This window comes from Hypomesus transpacificus, chromosome 9, assembly GCF_021917145.1.
Source record: "Hypomesus transpacificus isolate Combined female chromosome 9, fHypTra1, whole genome shotgun sequence".
Classification (NCBI taxonomy): domain Eukaryota; kingdom Metazoa; phylum Chordata; class Actinopteri; order Osmeriformes; family Osmeridae; genus Hypomesus; species Hypomesus transpacificus.
The window spans coordinates 19,224,705-19,246,082 of record NC_061068.1 but is presented as its reverse complement, the minus strand read 5'-3'; the positions used below and the strand labels follow the sequence as shown (position 1 = coordinate 19,246,082).

The 21,378-nt window shown below is 46.4% G+C and overlaps 1 protein-coding gene across 9 annotated transcripts in view; it reads left to right on the top strand.

Moving 5' to 3' along the window:
• LOC124471859 (histone deacetylase 7-like) overlaps positions 1-21,378 on the top strand; it is a 50,038-nt gene that overhangs the window by 24,317 nt on the left and 4,343 nt on the right. For 7 of the 9 annotated variants that reach the window (XM_047026484.1, XM_047026485.1, XM_047026487.1 and 4 more), the window contains 19 exons: positions 3,394-3,536; positions 3,844-3,910; positions 4,352-4,475; positions 4,838-4,929; positions 5,962-6,081; positions 6,376-6,485; positions 8,215-8,289; positions 8,761-8,824; positions 9,453-9,754; positions 10,391-10,600; positions 11,121-11,400; positions 11,583-11,716; positions 12,133-12,253; positions 12,431-12,480; positions 14,150-14,257; positions 14,569-14,624; positions 15,504-15,591; positions 16,242-16,361; positions 18,843-18,940. In XM_047026484.1, coding sequence (XP_046882440.1) covers positions 3,394-3,536; positions 3,844-3,910; positions 4,352-4,475; positions 4,838-4,929; positions 5,962-6,081; positions 6,376-6,485; positions 8,215-8,289; positions 8,761-8,824; positions 9,453-9,754; positions 10,391-10,600; positions 11,121-11,400; positions 11,583-11,716; positions 12,133-12,253; positions 12,431-12,480; positions 14,150-14,257; positions 14,569-14,624; positions 15,504-15,591; positions 16,242-16,361; positions 18,843-18,940 — 2,362 coding nt within the window. Of the gene's footprint in view, positions 1-2,536; positions 2,607-3,393; positions 3,537-3,843; positions 3,911-4,351; positions 4,476-4,837; positions 4,930-5,961; positions 6,082-6,375; positions 6,486-8,214; positions 8,290-8,760; positions 8,825-9,452; positions 9,755-10,390; positions 10,601-11,120; positions 11,401-11,582; positions 11,717-12,132; positions 12,254-12,430; positions 12,481-14,149; positions 14,258-14,568; positions 14,625-15,503; positions 15,592-16,241; positions 16,362-18,842; positions 18,941-21,378 lie in introns of all 9 variants that reach the window. The other 2 variants (XM_047026492.1, XM_047026490.1) reach the window with 1 other exon arrangement.

Below are 21,378 nucleotides of genomic sequence, written 5' to 3'. Positions count from 1 at the left end.
AGAGAACAGTTTTAAACCCTACGGATTACATACAATTCATCTCTGCTATGACATTGCCTACGCCTTGAAAAAACATTGTGGCATATTTAATCAATACGGGTTGACAGTCGATTCAAAACGTGGAAACAATTCACAGGCCTGAATAATCAGAACAGTGTTCCAAAATGCCCTTGTAATGCTTACCTCCTTGAGGTCATGTGAATGACTTGATCATTTGTAGCAGTACAGTGACTTCAGACCAGAGATTTGTGAAGAGAGAGCTGGGTGATATGGCAGGCAAGCATATTCAAATGGCCATGGAGCCTTTTGATGGGATCACAAGATAAACCGAAGGTCACACACCTAGACTTCCTTGTATTGCATCCTGTAGTTCTATATTTATCGGTGTGGCTGGTTTGGCGTGACGACAAAACACAAACATGTGAGAAGTCCGTACACTTACACGGACATTCACGCTCCTGTGCAAATGAACACGCTCGTTGTATGTACACACGGACGTGAATCAAATCGCTGCAAATACACATGGAAGAATTATGGTGACATTTACTGGGAAAAGAACTGTCTCTATAGAATGCAGGGTCAGACATTTCTTCTGAGTTGATAGGAAATGGTCCCTCGCACCAATACAGTCCTTTCTCAGGCATGGCTAATTGTCAGAACCATGTTGAACTAAGAAAGTACAGAGGATATAGCAGACACACTTGGACAGATATGACAAAGACATTACGCTTAAATCCATGCCTGATCGTATGTGATTGATGTTTACGGTGGAGACATTGTGAAACTCCTGGAGGGTGTTTTTCCATTGTAGCCACACACACCTAAAAGAGTTGCCATTGTTCATTTCAAGGTGGACTTGAGTTCAAGAAGGATCTAACCGAGGCCCTTTCTGCATGATTTCATCCAAGAAAACCTCATAAACTGCTACCTAATGATATGTGGTCATTCTGCTGACATCCTTTGTGCCTCTAATGTAACCTTACCTGGCTGAGTCATTCTATTGAGTTATCTTTTAAGGAAGTGTGTATATATTGTGTCACTTAATGTTGGTTTTGGTTGTGTGACAAAGCCATTGCTTTGTGTTCACTCTGGAACATTGACTCTCTGTGAAAATGTATTAAGATTAACATTTATAATGTTTCATGTATGTACAGTGCATGTATGGACAATGACACAAGTGTTGTAGTTAGGGCTGTGTACACCTGTACACTGGATTCGATTTTATTATTTTACATACACTGTGTATAGGAATCAGAGCCATTTCAGGCATAGCCGTCACTGACACTAACGGATCAATCTTAAATAATGATAAATCTTCAATAAAAACATTCAATACTCTGGACGGCCAGTTGTCAATCTCACAGGTTGAGGTATAGTTTATTAGCTGTCACTCAAAGTACAAACACTTTGCATTTCAATGTGTGTCAAGGACAGCTATAGACTAGACACTCATAATTGCTCTGTGACATAAAGGAATCTTTTTGGCAGCAAGTCTCTGGTAAATTTCCACCCCTAACCCCCCTCCCCCGAGGGAGAAAGAGGTGTATCCTACCCCCTTTTTTAAGCAACAGTACAACATTCCAACTAAATCTGTAGAAACTGCCCCGGGTAGAAATGTCTATTGTAACACATCGGGCAGAATTCCGTGAACGAGTTGGCATCGTCTTTGTGTCTTGTTTCCGTCTAAGTAATGTTGTTGTTCTATCCCCAGCAATGATTCATGATTAATGGTTGTTGTCAGTACCTGTAAATCTGGCCCGATATAAGACGCATAAAACGGAAGAACATTTGGTCCACGTGGGGAATCCACTGGAACAAGGCTGCAGCTAGAAATCAATTTTGTTCTTTGATGTAGCCTACGGTTAGGTTTTAAGTAAGTGTAATAATGCTTTTACATTTACATTAAGTCATTTAGCAGACGCTCTTATCTTGTGCGACTTACAGTAAGTTCTCTTCTACCGTAAAATATTGTTTCGGATCCATGATCCCCCCCACCCACCCTCCCCTCCCTCCTTCTTTCATTCTTTTGAGGTTGTGGACTTTTTCTGTTAGTCTTTTTTTTGGTCTTTTTTTCTGAAAGTAAGTTGGATCTGAGCCATGTTCTTCCTGGCAATGAATACCTGAATGAAGGAAAAATGTGCTACAGTAGGTAGCTACAGTTGGCTCAGAGTACAAACACACACCACACACACAAACACACGCACACACTGTATGGGTGTATGTCTAAATATGGAATCGCACTTTTGTTATCAAACACATCCTCACTGTGCCACTGTACTACTTTGAGAAATGTCTTAGAAATTATTTTGTTTGATGTTCTACGTGATGTCCTGTTCTCCCAACTGGACGTGCTGTGTCTTGACTGGACGTGCTGTGTCGAGACTGGACGTGCTGTGTCGAGACTGGACGTGCTGTGTCGCGACTGGACGTAATGTGTCGAGACTGGATGTGCTGTGTCGAGACTGGACGTGATGTGTTGAGACTTGATGCCTAACTGTGCTTTTGATACTGATGGTCTTTTCAAAATTCCTTCTAGCTCCTGATACTGCGTCAGCGTTTATAGTATGATGGGGTGGGTGGAAGTAAATGCTGGAATTAAAGAAGTGGTGAGTTTTTGGGAGGACAGGATTGAGGCAGTGGTTGTGTCAGTGCGTGTGAATATGTGTGCGAGTGTGTGTATGCTTGCGTGTGTGTACAAGTGTCTGTGTGAGGGCGCATGTGTTTCTCTTGCTGACACCAGTTGGTTGTTACTTGTAAAAAGTGTGAGAACCACAGAGACGGCTTCACATGGCCAGTAGTAAAACATTGAGAAGAGAGATGTCGCATGGTTACCTAGTTGGGAAATTTTCATCAGAAAAAGGTTAAACCTCTCCACTGGTACCAGTGGTGTGTGTGTTTGTGTCATCAGTACAGTGCAGCAATTTAGCTTCAAATGAAGTGCTGGTCACTTTTCCCCTCATAATGAACTAAGAGACATACAAAGCAGGACAGAGTCTGCATATATTTTCGTTCAACCCACACTTCGTTACTCAGTAGAGTCACCACACCTGGTTTGATGAGTCAGTAGCCGGGAACTGGGAAATAGGTCATCACTCATATCGCACACCCACAGAGAATTCCTACCAATTGTTTTGACAAATATACAAGCATCCCTCGCCATTGTAGCTCATCTCTTTCTGTTCTGTCTCTGCTCCCCTCCTCCCCTCTCTCCCAATCTCCGATTTCCCTCACTCCCCCTCCCTCTCATCCTTCTCTCTCCCACCTCTCCTCTCCTCTCCTCTACCCATCCCTCTCTCCTCCCTCCCTCCCTCCCTCCCTCCCTCCCTCCCTCCCTCCCTCCCTCCCTCCCTCCCTCCCTCCCTCCCTCATGTCTCTCCCTCTACCCCTCTCCAGCAGCGGATGTGCCTCCCCTAGGCACGGTGGCATTGGCAGCCCTGCAGAGAGAGCAGGCGATGGACCTGAGCGTGACCCAGCACATGGTGCGCCCTGGGCCGGACCCGGCCACGCTGGGCACCCACCATCTCCCCCTCCACACGGTATACCAACTTTATATTGTCTCGTTTTCAAATGGCAGAAACAACACAACCGTGTTAACTCATGGGACTAAAGCCTAGTTTATCTAGTCCAGGGAGCTCTACGGTTCTCAAAGGTTCTCATTTATTTCATTGTCACTGTTTGAATTGCCGATGAGAACCATCTCCGTACTGTTTCAGTGTAAATACGAGAGTTTCCCGCTGGCCATTTTGAATGGTCTGTGTTATGCAAAGCATAGTTTTGTTCCTAATTTGATACCTCTGGCTGACATGCTGTAATGACTTCATGTTCTGTGTTTTGTCAATTCAGTACAACATGGAGCCCCAGAGGCACCGCTTCAGGGAGTCGGACATGCTGATGCACAAGACCAAGAACAGTAAGGACTGTTCTGGATTTCCTGGTAGTGGTGTAAAAAAAAATTTACACAAAAATAGTGTGGGTGAAGTGGGAAATTCACTCGGAAAATATTTGAAAAATTAATTAAGGAACTATCGCTTTAATATTCCTATGGTTGACACTCAACATAGTTAATTGACTGGGCTTTCGAGCTGATATACTATAAGGAGAACTTTCAGAAGAAATAATTTCAGCTCAGTCACTGAGGAAGTACATCACATGGAAGATTCCATGGAATTTTCCAGATGCTCGTCCACTTTTTATTTACATTTTGAGGAACGGCTGAATAATTCCTCCTTGAAAATCAAGAATATCCATCATCATGTAGTTCAGGCATGCCTGTCACTGAGAATTTTGATGCCTGTATCGACCTGCTTTATGTGGAATCCTAATTCCTCGGTTGGGTGACTTTGATTGACAGGCGCCGTGGCGAGTCCCCAGGTGAAGCAGAGACTACGTGACCTGATCATATCCAAGAAGAATGTACAGGCTGCTCTGGAGAGGACCTCCTCAAACCCTAGCAACACCACCACCCTTGGATACAGGTGAGAAGGTCTATGTTCAAACCCCCCCCCCCCCCCTCCGCCCTCTCCCAAAAAAACAATCCCCAATGTCCTCAGTCCATGGCCTCTTTCTGGTAACTCACGCGAGGAGAAGGTCTCCAAGGAGAATCAACGGATGTGTTCCCCTTCGACGAGTACCGAGACGTAAATAAAACATCGAGAAGAGGCCTGTTGGAATGTACTGGATGGTTAAGAAAGGGCTTTGCTTCTAGTCAGACAAATCATGTGCTCAATCATGTCTCCAGTCCCTCATAACGAACCTGCGTAGTGCGTGGTATCGCCACATACAAGAAAATCCCTTGTTACGATAGGGCCTCTCAACCTGCTCTTACCTGGTTGCTTAGGGAACTGGGCCGGGATCCCGACATGCCGCCGAAGCCACAGATGGTCACGGCCTCTCTCCCTCCTCCACACGAGCGCCCTCTCAGAAGGACAGGTGAGGCCCTGAACGGTTGTTCCACCGTTTTGTTTGTGTTTGTGGCTGTCGTGGGTTGCAGGTTCTCATGGACATGATTCGTAGTTGGATTCCTCATAATGGAGACTTCAATGGCTCACAATGTCTTGGTGAGAGTTTGGCTGACGTCTGATGGATTCGAACACCCTATTCAGTGGCGGGGGTGAATGGGGGAAGCGGGTGGTGTGTGTGTGTGAGTCTGTGTGGGGGGGGTGGGGGGGGGGGGGGGGAATTGATCGAAAGAGTTGAGGAGAACGAAAGTCACCAAGCACCCAGGCCTCCAGGGCACAAATGTGAGAGAGAGGGGAAGAGGGAGAGGGGGAAGGAAGGAAGGGGGAAAGAGACATAGAAAAAAAAATACAAAAGTAGTGAGAGAAAGCCACGTTGGTTACACAACCTACCCAGGGGTACGCGTAAAATGACCTTCGTGAGAATCCCAAGCATGCTAGACCTGGGAGGACATTATGAATGACACGAGGTGTGGTTCTGGAGTGTTTCTGCAGACTAGTACATGACCTGGAGTGGTTCTACTATAAAATGGACATTATTTACCTGCCTTGCCACTGGCAAGATACTGCTGGCTCACCACTTCCTCACACCCACATTAATATACAGACACACACATGCACACACCCTCTTCATTTCAAAAACCAGCGACAATGGATTCCCCCCCCCCCCCCCCCCCCCCAAGCATCCTTTGTCCAGACTGAGTTACATTACTAACTGCCTGATTGTTTTGTAAGGCCGTCTTGCGGTTTAGCCAAAGTAAACATGAAACTTTATGTAATACTATCTGCTCTACAATGACACTCTTTTGTTCTTTTCATCGGTGTTTTACATAGCTCTGATAGTCCAATGAATTGCTTTGGGATTTAATATAGTTTGTTTCGAAAACTTAACCTGCAGTTTATATTATTCGCTAAATGGAAACTTGAATCGGATTCCATTTAATCATGTTATTTGTTGTGCGTGTCTGTTTTCTCTTTTTGTGTGTTTGAATGTGTGTGTGTGTAGCCTCTGAGCCCATCCTGAAAGCTAAGCCTAAGGCAAAGAAGCATTACTCCAGACCAAACCCTTTACGACGCAAGACCAGTGCCCCACCCACTGTCAAGCATCGGACGCCGGAGACTCTGGGTAGTGTAGTCTTCCCTACACCTTGAACTATTCTAGTCCAACCTGCATCTGTATCACTGCAGAACTAACTGTATAATAGGCAGCTCATTTGGAACATTACACCAAAATGGTGTAATGATGTCAAAGATTTCCTACTTGTTGTTTTTGATACCTTTGAGGTGAGAATAAACATTCAGTGCACCATAAAACGATTCTAAACAACTCACAACGCAACAGTTGATTTCCCCAGATGATAAGTCTAATGTACAGTGTGTGCTTTTGGCTGATTGTCTGTTTCTCTCTTCTGTTCTGCAGACTCCTCCCCCAGCAGCAGCAGCACACCAGTATCAGGCTGCAGTTCGCCCAATGACAGCCTGCGATCTGAAAGCGGGGTCATCCCACTCACAACTGGATTGACTCTTGAGGTGAGACCCAGTAGCCCCTCCCCTCTACTGACTCACCTACTGTATCCACTAGCACTTGTTCAGTTTGATTGCACATGCTTGGCTTGCTGAAACAGGAAAGGTGATTCTATATGCGAACCTGGCTAACAGCAACTAGCTAAATAGATAAAGTAGCTACCTGATGTAACAGCTAATTGTGCACATGCTCTTGCTAGAAAGCTGCAATTGCTAGCTGACATTACACCAACAATACTATGCTTTGACCTACTTCATAAAAACCTACCATGGATGGACACTGATATATACATATCAGGTACTGTCACTCGCCTCTCTATTTGTCCCAGTACTAGTAAATACAAACTAATATTTCGTATAATTTTATAATAAATGTAATATCTTGTGAAGTCTGAACACAATGATAAAGGGAGCTGTTGGACTCTGGAACTTAAAGAAGGAGTGGACACATCCAGTTTCCAGTTTGTTGCCACGTAATGTACACAGCGCCATATTTTTTTATAAAACCCTTTACAGCATAGGATCTGGTTCTGTTCTTGTGTACCTGCTTGGCTTTGCCAGATCTCTCAGCGTGTCATGCGAGCAGTGTCATGTGACTTCCATTAAAACGAATGCAGGCACAATTTTGCCAGTTTGCCTCTGTTTTGTTGCATTGTCACAAGTCCCCCCCCCCCCATACTAGAAAGAGGAAAGGTAGGGAGTGAAGGAGTGCAGTTGTTTAGCTATACATTCTAAGTGACCATAAAAAAAAAACTTTATTAACTTTTTATTTCATCAATATTGTCCCTTGTGTTATTCCCTTGAAACACATTTCCCAGACTGTGAATACAGTTAGATCAAATGGCCACAAGAAGGGACAATGAGTTGTTTATCAGGGCTGGAATGTTTTCCTCTTCATACTTTCACTACAAAATAAAAATGAAAATCAGATTAATTTACTTAAATCCCTTCCTCTGTCAATTAGATTACTGTTAGGTCTTGGAGCATTGAAAGACTGTTTTATTTAGTTCTGCTGATACAGCTGTGGATTCGCAGTTCAATGTTAATTAGAGGTCTTATTTGTGCGGCGTGGGACTGTGCAGTTACGGCCAAATCATGTTTTAAACAAGGAGCTTTGAGAAGGTCAGATGGCTGGTTAAACTATTAAGTCTATGTCATTTGATCCCCTCCTCATTTAATTAACCATTAATACAAATGTGTTTACCCCAGTGCTCTGCACTGAACCTTCCATGGGTCTGAACAGGCAATGACTGCTATTTGGCTCTGTCTTGTCAAACCGTACAACTGCCTGGCTCTAAACACTCATCTGAAATCCCTTAAAATACTTGAGCGTTTGTTGCTGTCCTGACCTAGAGCAACAGATAGTGGGGTTTGCGTGACTGGAATTCAATAATACTTTGGTTCAATACTGTGCCTCAGAATGACCTTAAGTGGGGAAGTTTCGGCGAAAGATATCCCAGGCAGTTTAAGGGCCCTTTATAACAAACAGTAGTCTCTCAGTTCATAATCCCACCGCATCAGATTCGAAAGTGTCTCTATCCTCAGTGGCCTGTTGATTTGGTACACCCATTCAGAACATTCCAGAGGGTCCATTCTAAAGACCAGTGCTAGGAGGGATTCTCTTACGACCTCTCGCACTGTTGACTGTATGTGAATATCCGTCCATGTTTGGAGCGTGACGTTGTTGTTGTGTGTGTGTGTGTGTGTGTGTGTGTGTGTGTGTGGCACCCGGCAGGTTCAGAGGCTCATGCTGCAGGATGGCATCTGTTCCTCTGCCATGCCCACCATCACCGCCGGGCTGCCCGCCCAGGTGAGACCACCCCCCTGCTCACAAGCATACATATACAGTATTCACAAACACACTTATGTACCTGTCCGTACACATATACACCCCCCCCCACACACACACATGCACACATCACACATCCATGCACACACACACACACACATATACTTTTATACACAGCCATACACACACACACACATACGTTTATACAGGCGTGGTCACACTGTTCGTCAGTCACCCCGATCTTTCCTGAACCCGGGAACTCGCAAAACACGACTACTAACCACCAGCTGAGTTTAACCAATTTAGATCGGCTACACTCGCACACACATACACACGCACACGTCATGCACTATCTGCTTCGCTTTCTTTCGTTAAGTTCAATCCCGTTTACTGTCTGTGCATTAACCGTGATCAGCCAGATGAGGTCTTTCTCACGGTGTTCTTGACAACGTGCCTCCCGAATTGGGGGCCATCTTGTCTCTCTCTGTCCAGCGCCTGCAGCCTGTCCTCATCCTGGAGCCTAACACCGGCCTGCTGCACACACAGCTGCTCTCCGGTAGGACACACACACACATACACACACACACGTGCTCTAAACAAATAGTTGCGTGTAAAAACACAACTTTATTGTGCACTGGGTCCACCTTCATGAGTGCAGAACAACAACAGCAGCTGTTTTAAAGCCGTGTTTTCTGCTCACTTTAGAATGTTCATTCAGAAAAGTCACGGGCATTATAAAAGTCATGGGCAGCCGTTGGTCAAAATATGTGGGAATCCTGACCCGGTGTCTTTGTGTCCTGAGTTCACTCCTAGTGCAACTGTGCCCTCTACTGTTCATCCAAAAGAAGTGTGCGATTTATCCTGTTGATCTTGGAATGTGGATCACGGAGGTCATGCACTATCTTGTTATTGATGTGAATGTGGGAGTGAACCGAAATAGTTCGTTTCTCCCCAAAACGGTTTTCTGTCACGACCCGATCTGTGTGTTGTATCAGAATGTGTCTCTAGAAAGGAAAGGTCTACGCGAACATACCGAAGTTTCAACCGTTTTTTCTTTCTCTCTCTCCCTCCTCCTCCCTCTCTTGTCACTCACTCTCTTTCCATACCTCTGCTTTTCCATTCGCTTGCCCCCCCCCCCCCCCCCCCCCTTAATCTCTCTCCCTCCATTTTGCTTCCTCTTCCAGTCCCTTCCTCCTCCTACAGCCATTCCGTCCTCCATCTCCTCTCGCACCCCCCTTCCCCTCTCCTCACCGGCCGTGGCATGAACCCCGCGTCCCTCCAGAGCCATTACTCCTCCTCCTCCTCCTCTCCCTCGTTTTCCTCCTCCTCCTCCTTCTCCAGGGCGGAGGCGGGGGGGTGTCACCGCCCCCTGGGCAGGACGCGCTCGGAGCCCCTCCCTCAGTCGCACCCCCACCTGCTCCAGCACCAGCTCCTGCACAGCAAACTCCTGCTGGAGAACCTCAAGGAGAACACACAGCTGAGGAAGGTGAGACGACACACCCGTGGCTGTCAGTATTCGGAAAGTGTACACTGTTGGATTGTCGAGGTGTGTTTAATATTAGACAATATAGTCTCTCACACACACACAGGCTTCACTTTTGAACACAAGCACTATGCGTGCTCTTTTTGATCCTTGGATACTTGATGATAAAAAGATGATAAAAGGGAGTCAGATGGCTGAGCGGTGAGGGAGTCGGGCTAGTAATCAGAAGGTTGCCGGATCGATTCCCTGCCGTGCCACATGATGTTGTGTCCTTGGTCAAGGCACTTCACCCTACTTGCCTCAGGGGGAATGTCCCTGTACTTACTGTAAGTCGCTCTGGATAAGAGCGTCTGCTAAATGACTAAATGTAAATGTAATGATGGCTGACACTCTACGACAGTCTAGTCATGTGTCGAGGATCAGATGTGGTCGAGATGTGTTTGCTTCCTCATTGACGTCGGTGTTTCCTGGACTTGTCGTCTTGTCTGTGACAGCCATTTGGTCAACGTGGGTTGTTTTGAAATGTGCTTCATGAATTAAACGTGTTGTGGTTGTGTCAAAAGAAAAAAAGAAAAAAACACAGCACCTCTGTCCACTCGACCTTTGACCTCGACACTTTTCCCACACGCCCGTCCACAGTCGATGACCAAATCCGGCGAGAAGCCCTGCCTCTACCAGATCCCCTCGGAGGACAGGGACCCAGAGGAGTCGGGCTTGGGGTCTGGATCCCGGGGTGAAGACGCCTACCAGAGAAGAAGAGCGTTTGTGGAGCCCCAGTCTGAGGCCTTGTCCCAGAGAGACGGCATGGCGGAGCAGGGACATCTGCAGCTGTCACTCACACTCAGTCAGGTACGTTCTCCTTACACACACACACACACACACATACACACACACACACACACACACACACGCTTAACCATTACAAGCTAGTACATATACTTGCCAAGAAATGCATGTCCTTGCAAAAGACAGTTTGGCATATAATACTCATGTAATCAAGTGTATATTGAACCTCCAACAGAGGGCACTATGACACAGTGGTTTAACATGTTACAAGTTTTTGGTCATGGGATGTCAGTTTGCGTGTGGACTTATTACTTGGCATACCCTTTGAGAAATGTCACACTGTGCCCCAATAGAAAAGAGTTCAAGGAACCTTTTCAGACGTTTGCTTTTCCCACTTTTCCTATTTGTTCTTAAACTTTTGCCTTTTTATGTGATTGTTTTTTTTTATGGCTTCTTTCAATCATCCTCTCCTCTCTTCTGCTCTGTTTTCTCCTCACCTCTCCTCACCTCTCCTCCCCCCTCCTCACCTCTCCTCTCCTTTTTCCTCCTCACCTCTCCTCTCCTCACCTCTCCTCCTCTCTAGCCATTCCGCTGGGGGGAGCATCAGCGCCACCTCCAGGCCCTGCACAGACAGTACACTGCCCACCCGACAGACCCCAACCACTTGGCTGTCCCCGTGCTGGTGGCCCCCTCGGTGGCAGGCCTGGCCCACAGGCCCCTCTCCAGGGCCCAGTCATCCCCGGCCTCCACCTCCCTGCCTCCTCCTCCACCCCAGCCCTCCTCCGGTACCTCTGAAGTGGGGGCCCTGTCTCTGGCCAGGCCAGCGACACCGGAGCCCTCCGCCAAGCTATGCTTTACCACTGGTAAGACACACACACACATAACCTGTGAATCAGAATGGAAGAGTCCTTTTTTCCCCACTTATCTAATCCAAAAAAGATACACACACTGGCCGTATTCCAAATGTGTTATCGTGCATGCGTTTGGTTGCGTACATGTGACATATGAAACAATGACCTGAGAGAGTGTGTTTGTGTCTGTCCAGGTTTGGTGTATGACTCCCAGATGTTGAAGCACCAGTGTGCCTGTGGCGACAACAGCCGTCACCCAGAGCATGCTGGGAGAATCCAGAGCATCTGGTCCAGACTCCAGGAGCGTGGCCTGAGGAACCAGTGTGAGGTGCGACTGGCACGCACACACACACACACACACACATTTACATTTATTCATTTAGCAGACGCTCTTATCCAGAGCGACTTACAGTAAGTACAGGGACATTCCCTCGACAGCAAGTAGGGTGAAGTGGACACCCAAGGACACAACGTCATTTGGCACGGCCGAGAATCGAACCAGCAACCTTCTGATTACTAGCCCGGCTCCCTAACCGCTCAGCCATCTGACCCCCCCATCTGACACACACATACACGCACACACACACACACACACGCACATGCGCACACACACACGCACACACACACACATACACACACGTGCACGTCTCACTATTGTAACGCACATATTGTACACCATGCTGTCGCAGCCTCCAATGAATTGCATATCAAGATATCCTATAATCAAGGTGTGTGTTTGTACAGTGCATTCGCAGCAGGAAAGCTACAATGGAGGAGCTCCAGTCTGTACACTCTGAAGAATACGTGCTTCGCTATGGAACCAACACACTCAACAGGCTCAAGCTAGACAACCGCAAGCTTGCAGGTGAGACACAACACACACACACGTGCACACGTGTGTAGTCACTTGGGAGGCACAGGTAGTTCACTTCCATCCCTTACTTACATGAGAGAGCATGAGTCTCACACACACATACACACACATTGTCACAGGTATGTGTTAAACGAAGCACTGAACATTTCTCTATCTTGCTTCTGGCAGGAATCTTATCGAAAAGGATATTTGTCACGCTCCCTTGTGGAGGAGTTGGGGTGAGTTTCAAAGAAAACACATGCATGTTCACACACACACACACGCGTGCACACACACAGATCCTGTAAAACACAATGGAAGTGGAATTTTTCCACTTATCTAATCAAATTACAGAACAGCAAACATTACATGCCTGATTATGTGTCATTACACAATTAAGCAAATAGGGCTACAAATAGCTGCTGGTGTAGCTGTTGGCTGCGTCCGGCCTCAAACACCAATCAGAAATCAAAGGCTACGTGACGGTGCGACAGAGGGGGGGGGGAGAGAGAGAGAGAGGGAGAGAGGGGGAGGGAGAGAGGGGGGGGGGAGAGGGAGGGAGAGAGGGGGGGGGAGAGAGGGAGGGAGAGAGGGGGGGGGGAGAGGGAGAGAGAGAGAGAGAGAGAGAGAGAGAGAGAGAGAGAGAGAGAGAGAGAGGGAGAGAGAGAGAGGGGGGAGAGGGGGGAGAGAGAGAGAGATGGAGGACTGTTCTTGAGTAAGAAGTCTTCCATTTTGGAACCAGGTTAACTGGTTAAGTGGCTAGAGGGAAGAAGGGAGGAGAGAAGACGAGAAGGGCGAGGAGGAGAGAAAATCCAGAGAGGCGTGTGTGAAGCTAATGGCTCAAAGAGATGAGCCAATCTAGAAAACACGGACAGTGAAAGTATGGATGAGTAGAAGGGGGAAAAAGGATGAGAGGGAGAGGTAGAGGCGAACGAACGAAGGGCTGGTTAAACATGATGATGTGATGATTACAAAGAAGTAAGGGAGATGAGTGGATGAAGGAGAGGATGAGAGGAGCGGGGATCAAATGAAGGGTAGGAGGGCGAGAGAGGGAGAGAGAGAGAGCACGGAAAGGAAGAGAGGGAGAGAGAGACCACGGAGAGGAAGAGAGGGTTGCATGGTGTCGATAAGGCGCCTGATCTGCCTGTATTCCGACCCCTGGCTCCTCTGGTGGAGGGAGCTGATTGGAACAAGATGGCGGAGACGGTGATAAAAGAAATTCCTCTGATTTCATTGTTCCGCCGTGCCAAACCGCCAAAAATGTGCGTTTAAAAACATGGAATAACAAAGAGAGAGAGAGAAAAGAAATGGACGGAGAGAGAGAGCGAGTGGGAGAGAGCGAGAGAGAGAGCGAGAGAGAGCGAGAGAGACAGAGCGAGTGGGAGAGAGAGAGACCGAGTGGGAGAGAGAGAGAGAGAGAGAGAGAGAGAGAGAGAGAGAGAGAGAGAGAGAGAGAGAGAGAGAGAGAGAGAGAGAGTATGAAATGCATGAAATGCAGCCCCCCCTCGCCATCATCGGCAATTTCAAATCACTGATGTGTTGACGTAATACCTGCCACACACACTCATAGCCCGGCCTCCCCAAAACACACACACACGCAGACGTACTGATACCACATGATGACTTACATGAAGGTCTGCCACTGCTCATTACGTAGTCATATGCACTTGACTTTGTAATGTGAAGCAGTATTCTTACCACAGTCTGTCAGCACTGTTCACCTCCTGTCCTGACTCATCTTGGTAACCTAATTGCTTTTCCACCCAATCGCCCATTCTGTTGACAAATGAAGACAGTTTCTATTTGTTTTCATCTCTCTCACACCAGCCACCCCCCCTTCCACCCGCAATACGCACACACATACACACATGCTCTCTTTCTGATTGGCTCTTACCGTGCGTCTGGCAGGTGGACAGCGATACGGTGTGGAACGAGACACACACGCCCACGGCGTCTCGGACAGCGGCGGGCAGCGTGACGGAGCTGGCGTTCAAGGTGGCACAGGGCGAGCTCAAGGTGTGTGTGTGTGTCAACTCTGCCAGTGACGTATTCCTGGCAATATCAAGGCTGTTGCGCACATGGGTTAAGTTTGTCAACTCTGTATCATGTAAATGTTGGACGTGGTTCCAAATGGACCTTTTTCACTTGCAGTTACTGATAAAACACCCCAGAATATCCTGTCTTCTGTACTGTGAGTGCTACGTATGAATGCCCACTAGAATCCCAGAAACTTAGTACATATACAAGAACTACAAGAAGAACTTGTCGATAGCTAGCGGACAGTGACGTTTAGATGCAGTGTCAAAGAGAATGCTTCTTTCCTGTAGAATGGCTTTGCAGTGGTGAGGCCCCCTGGACACCATGCACTTCACTCTACCGCTTTGTAAGTACAGCCTTTCACACTCTGCGCACACACACACACACACACACACTACCAAGAACCAGGAGGTCTCTACAAAGAATTTCTTTTTTTCTTTTTTACACATCAAAAAACACATTCCGAAAAGAGTGTGGGTGTGTGTGTGCATGGTGTGTATGTATTACTGGCTCAAGGCCTTAGGCAACCTATGTCCTTGGATCAGTTATTTTTTCTGCTGTCAACGCTGTGTATGTGTGCATACATACGAACGTGAGCTCAGGCAGGACTCGGCTAACCACATTCAGCTGTGTGTGTGTGAGTGTCTGTGTGTGTGTGTTTAGCGCTGCTTGTCATTGGTTATTTATGGGCAATAATGATATTTCTGGATTGAGTACTTGGACTGCAGATAAGATAAACTGTACACACTTGCAGATTTTTATGACTCCTGCTGACACCGGTGCTTTCGACATTCCTCCTTTTGTTTTTTCATCCCCTTTTCCCCCCCGATTCCACACCTACTCCATTGTACAAGAGCGCAGGGTTTAAGCAGTGTGTCGATGTGGGATGTCACTCGGTGAACTGTGCAGTTGGTGTCAATAAAAGTCTTGAGGACCAAAATATACTTCGGTGGCCATTTTCTTTTAATACATTATTGCCCCACACTGAGGAGTACAAGTGTCCCCACACTGAGGAGAGTTCTAGAAGGTCTCCCTCATTAAACCCGATGTGGGGTAAGCCTGGACGTTGTGCCTATTACGTACTGTCAGGGGGTCATTTTGGGGACAGTTTCTTTCAAGCTCCCAAAGCTGGCATCTATGGTTTATCTTGAAAATCCCACCCACTCGCGGTGTGATAGAACTGTAGGGACGTGGTATCCTGAACGACATGTGTGTCCGTCCACAGGGGCTTCTGTTTCTTCAACTCTGTGGCCATCGCAGCCAAACAGCTCCAGCACAGGCTCAATGTCAGCAAAATTCTCATCGTGGACTGGGTAAGACCTCTGTCAGAACTGGTCTCCACATGGATGTAAAGACAAACACGAATGCACACACACACACACACACACACACGTATTGTCATGCACACAACACGGTAGCACACACACAGTAGATCATCAAGGCTGAACTGCCGTCCCTGGTCCCCACATGAAATCTAAACAGTTATGCACAAACATACACAGGGTATACACACGCTACACAACATCACACAAATGTATTGATATTAATCAGGGTGTCAGCAAACATGCTCGTCTCTGTACTCCATATGTGTCCTTGTGTATCGCCCGTCTCACAAACACACACAACACACACTTGAAACGCAAGCAAAAGGAACGATAATCACAACCAGTTTTTTCAGTACATACATTATGAAATGTTGCGTCTTGCAAATTAAAATATATTTCCATCCACTTGTAATTAGACTTTTCGTGATATAAATAGCCATGGAGGTACCATGAAGGTTTTGTATCAGTCACTCATTCACTATAAGTAAAACTAGCTGTTAAACTAAGTGTAAGTAAACTAAATCAAAACTGCTGAATTGACTGTACTTTCAAATAAACTGATAGCACCATAACACACCTGACAACGTTTTCCAAAGAGAATGAATGGACCTACTATCCCTCTCTCCTCCTATATCCAGGATGTTCACCATGGCAACAGTACCCAGGAAGTGTTCTACAATGACCCCAGTGTGCTCTTCATCTCTTTGCATCGCTACGACGATGGCAACTTCTTCCCTGGAAACGGAGGGCCAAATGAGGTTAGTCACAAAACAGGATATCTAATAGGCAGGTGCAGCTGTCAAATACATGCATCAAGCTTTCCGTTTGGTAGATAGGGCTGTCAATCTAGTCTGAAAGTCTTCCAGCTTTGTTGTTGGCAGATTTGAGGTATGATTGTCTTTATTTGATTAGGTTTAGGAATTGAATCAAAATGAACCACATTTATTAGGAAGTTGGATTGTAATTGACTTCCAATTCGCTTATTTAATTTAAATTATTATTATTATTTCCTTATTTTAATTTAAGGCAACACAAAAAATATCGACAAGCCAACCACAATTCAACTGCAGATGTATCCCAACTCCCATTTTCATTGTAGGTCTATGAAACAATGTCACATATACACACACCCCACCCACACACCCCATATCCCATACCCCGCACACCCTAATGGACCTATCGTTCCACAAACAATAACCAGGATAAGAGCCGTCACCATAACCTGTCTCGACAGGGGGGACTGCGGGAGGGGGGTGGGGAGCTGGAGGGACAGGCGGCAGATGAAACGCTCCGGGGACTTGGATGTGGCTTTGCCCCTAAGTGGCTCCCCCGGACCTCCGTAGAGATGTGTGGTAAGCCGCTGGAGCCTCGTAGTCTTCCCTCCCCGCATCCCGTAGGTACAAGACTCTCCAGGGGCCAGTGGCTGTGACCTCAGAAGCTCATGGTATGAGTGGACGTCGCAGGGCACCGCTGAGGAGAGGAGTTTGACTGTGCCCCAGCGTCCATTAAACTTGAAAGACGGAAATTACAAAGGGAGGAAGGAGAGGAGGAACAACTGGAGTAATGGAGGATACAGAGGAATTGTGTGTGTGTGTGTTGTCTTGGGGTTTTGTGTGTGTGTTCGCGAGACTAGTTGGCAGAGGGCAGAGTGGCTCATGTGTTTTGCATTTTCCCTGTGAACATCCCGTCCACGAGTGAACTCAGATTCTCGACTACGCACTTGATTCCCTTCTCACACACACACACTTGCACACGTTCGCATGCTCACACACATCCACACACTCAAAGAAAATCACCAGACTTTGTTGCCAAGAGTGTGTCACTCACAGCACTCCTCACCCTGACATTGACTGATAGTAGAAGGCTCAGAGAATGGCTGAATAGCTGCTTGCAGAACTGCAAAGAGAAGCCAGGAATGTAAGGCCTTCTTGTTTTAAGACCTGGGTCTCGATTAATTCACCACCCCAAGTAGGGCTGCGGTATGGCTTCAAATGTATATCACGGTATAATTTTGCCATATCACAATTTGTTCGTTTTTCTTAACATTTGTAGTTGGCTACCAAACTCCGATTTGGACGGGGTACAGCAGGTGTGTCGCATGAGTTGAATTTGTCCAACTTTTGCAGTGCTTTGCCACAAAAAAAAGAGCTAGGCTAATATAGCTTTCAACAGTACGTTTATGGGATAACAATAACACTTGGTTCAATATTTGTATTGAGCTAGATAACAAATTATTACATGGCTGTTGGCCTACAATAAAAAAAATCACAATTCTAGATGAAAAACCCATTCGGTAGATTGTTCATATTCCCGCACATGCATGCCTTTCAGGTGGTGAAAAAGATTGCTAGTGTTTCCACCTTTGGCTAGCATAGTTTGTCGACACAACTTTCAATGTCGGATAACTTGAAACCAAACCATTTCCAAACGACAGAAGCCCCCTTTTTTCTTATTTTTCTATAAATTCTTATTTGTCCATCAAATCAACCCCACTGGCGTTATTTTCAGACTTCCTTAACGCTTTCTTACAGTTACACTTGCCAACAAAAGCAGCTTACTCCAATTAATGTTTGCGTCCTCTGGAGTTGCGCATGGTTGTTTGTTGACTTTCATTGGCTGGCACAATGCGTCCATGCCTGAATGTTTTTTTAGTAAAAGACACAAATTTGTACTCAGGGAGTCGTCCCACGGTTGTGACCAACATTTTGTGCAATGGCCGTAAACACCACTTGTCAAATCCCAAAATATGTTCCTCTTCTGTCATAAAGCTGGAACCCCTCTTTGGGAATAGTTTTGTTGAGGCACTGAGTGATTTATAAGCACATTTGACAAATTGTATCAAAAATCAAAATCAAGCAATGTGGGTGTCAAATTAATGGCCAGCCGTCTTTCATTTAAAAACTGTAATCACTCCCTCATGGAGTGGAAATGCGATGCAGTCCTTCCTCATTTGCTGTAATGTCAAAGTTTGCAACTGTGGTGCTGATTTGGTGAATTGACAGTAATCGCTATATAATAAAGCCACTTTCAACACAGCTCTATGGAGAGACATATAGCTAGAAAATATGGGTGAGTTTAGCACGTGAGCAACGCGACGACACATGAAAACATTAGGAAGGCGACCCTTTCTTAGCCTCTCTCTCTGTCATCTGTCTCTCTCCCTTCTGTCTTTCGACTGCTTCTCTCTCTCTCTCTCTCTGTGTCTCTGTGTCACTCTCTGTCTCTCTCTCTCTGTGTAGGTGGGTGCGGGGACAGGTAAAGGCTTCAACGTCAACGTGGCCTGGACAGGGGGCCTGGACCCTCCCATGGGCGATGCAGAGTACCTGGCAGCATTCAGGTAACAGCAACAGCTACACCTTCCTTATCCAATCAAGAGGTGGGACACGAGATGAATAATACCTTACTGATCAGGAATGATAACACAATGATAACCTGATAAGGTTATCAGTGAGTCTCAAGGCCTACAGTCATGTTTTTGTAACACAAAACCCCCCCCATATTTTAGAGATTGTTAGACAAAGTGAAGCTATTGCCCCAAGAATCCGTTTGTAGATCATTTCTACTTTGTTTGTAAATATTGATGAATATTGTAGAATGAACTGTTGCATTCAGAACAAAGATTATTATAACTATATTATTTCTATTTTATAAGAACTACAACAGAAAAGGGACATGGGACATGACTTGGCCCTAAAATACTTGAAACTTGACTTGAACTCCATCTCAAACACTTGGCTTGAACTTGCTAAAATGACTTGTGAACCAGTGTTGTAGCCTAGATCGAAAAAATGTCCATACTGTCAATTACCCTAGCCTCCCTCCTACGCCTATTTAGGCCTACAGTCTCACAGTTTATTTTACATAGGGCACATGGTAAATCCTCGTGGGCGCACGGCGTATGCCTGCATAACGCGTAGACTACACCCCTGTTGTGAACATCTCTGATAACTCCCACCACATTTCTCCTCTCCACTTCATTCAAGCCACTTCCCCCGAATGAATAGCTCAAAGTCGGTATGCGGCGCAGTGAACTGAGGGTTCTGTCAGCGACGCGGGCTCCCAGCAGGCGATTAAACATGATGTGAGGTCCCGCGCCACCGCCGCATACACTACACTCAGTGGGTGGCCCCCCTCCTCAAAACAGGCAGGATGCTAAAGGCTAATGACCTAGCCAGGCTCCTGTGTTTACAGCTAACGCTAATGCTAACTAAGTGGGATTTGAAGACTTTTCCCATGTGGACAGTTTTGGTGTGTGGTTTTAGGCAGGTTTCTCAAATTGTGGTACAGGCGGAAGAACCATCTTAGTGAATAGATTTCCAGACAAGTGGAAAACCAAACAGGAGTGATAGTGTTCAATGCTCAGTTTTACCTTTTAAATGTAACTACCATCCCAAGCATGATTGTAGAAGGTGTTACCCAATAGCTGTTAAAAAAGTTTGCTTTGTACCTTGACTACTTGTCACTTAACTGGAGGTGATCGACTTGTGAAAGACCTTGGCAGAATTCACCACCAGTACCTCAAATGTGAAACTTTTGAAGTTACCACCCTTATCTCGCACTCACAAATATTGTGTAGCTCCAGTACATAAATATGAACAGAACTGGTGAGCACCGGAAAACCGGCCTGAAGTCTGAGTAAAACTCTTGATTCCAACATAGAATGAATGAATCTGCAGTTTAATCTGAGAGGATTTCATTCGAGCACTGGCTTCTATTTTGGACACTTTCTTGGACATCCCAGACAACCAAAATGATGCACCCATTGTGTAAAAAAAGGTTTTGTGGCTCATTTAATGTCGGTAAAAAGCAGGATATTGACATACTAATACTGACATCTCAGTGGTTTCATCAGTTTTCCTGATTAGGAAAGCAGGGCCTTTCCTCTGCCTCCCATCTTCAGGTTCACCCTCTCTGGGGTCAGACCCCAAGCGTGTGTGTGTGTGTGTGTCACCCACATGTATGAGTGAGTGTATGAGAAGTTTGAAGTAAATCAAGGGGGTAGGATTTGATGTGGTGGGTTTTGTTGTGTAATCTGGAGGAGTCCCTCCATGCTTGGTGGTTTGAAAAACTTGACTGTCATCAAGTGTATGTGTGTGTACATTGTGTCTATATGTGTGTGTATGACGGGACAAAATTAGCCAGAGGACCTAACTGTGTGTGGACGTGTGTGTGCATGAATACATGTGCATCCGGTGTGTGTGTTAGTGTGCAGTCATGTTTGCTTGTGACCATGTGTGCACTTGTGTATCTGAGGGGACTGCAAGGTCTGGCGGCGTGCTTTCGGGTGCGTGTGTGTGTTGGGGTTGGGGGGTGGGGGGGGCTGGGACTCTGTGTGGGAGGAGGTAGGTAGGAGGTTTGGGAAAGGGGGGGGGGGGGGGTGCATTGTTAGGGAATCCAAAGGCGGCGTAATTAAGCCCAATGGATCCCAGATGGCTGGCTGTCAGTGACGTGAGAAGAAGGACGAGCCCCTAATTAGAACCAGCCGCTCTAAAACGCCTTTGAACTGCCCGACGCAGAGAGAAGGAGGGGGAAAGAGGGAGGAAAAGGTAGAGTGAGAGAGAGAGAGAGAGAGATAGAGAGAGAGAGAGAGAGAGAGAGAGAGAGAGAGAGAGAGAGAGAGAGAGAGAGAGAGAGAGAGAGAGAGAGACAGACAGACAGACAGACAGACAGACAGAGAAAGAAGGCGGGTGGGGGGTGGATTTGAAAGAAACACATGGGGGAGAGGGGCTATAGAGAGAAGAGAGGGAGGAAGGCAAAAAAGAGAGAGGGAGTTAG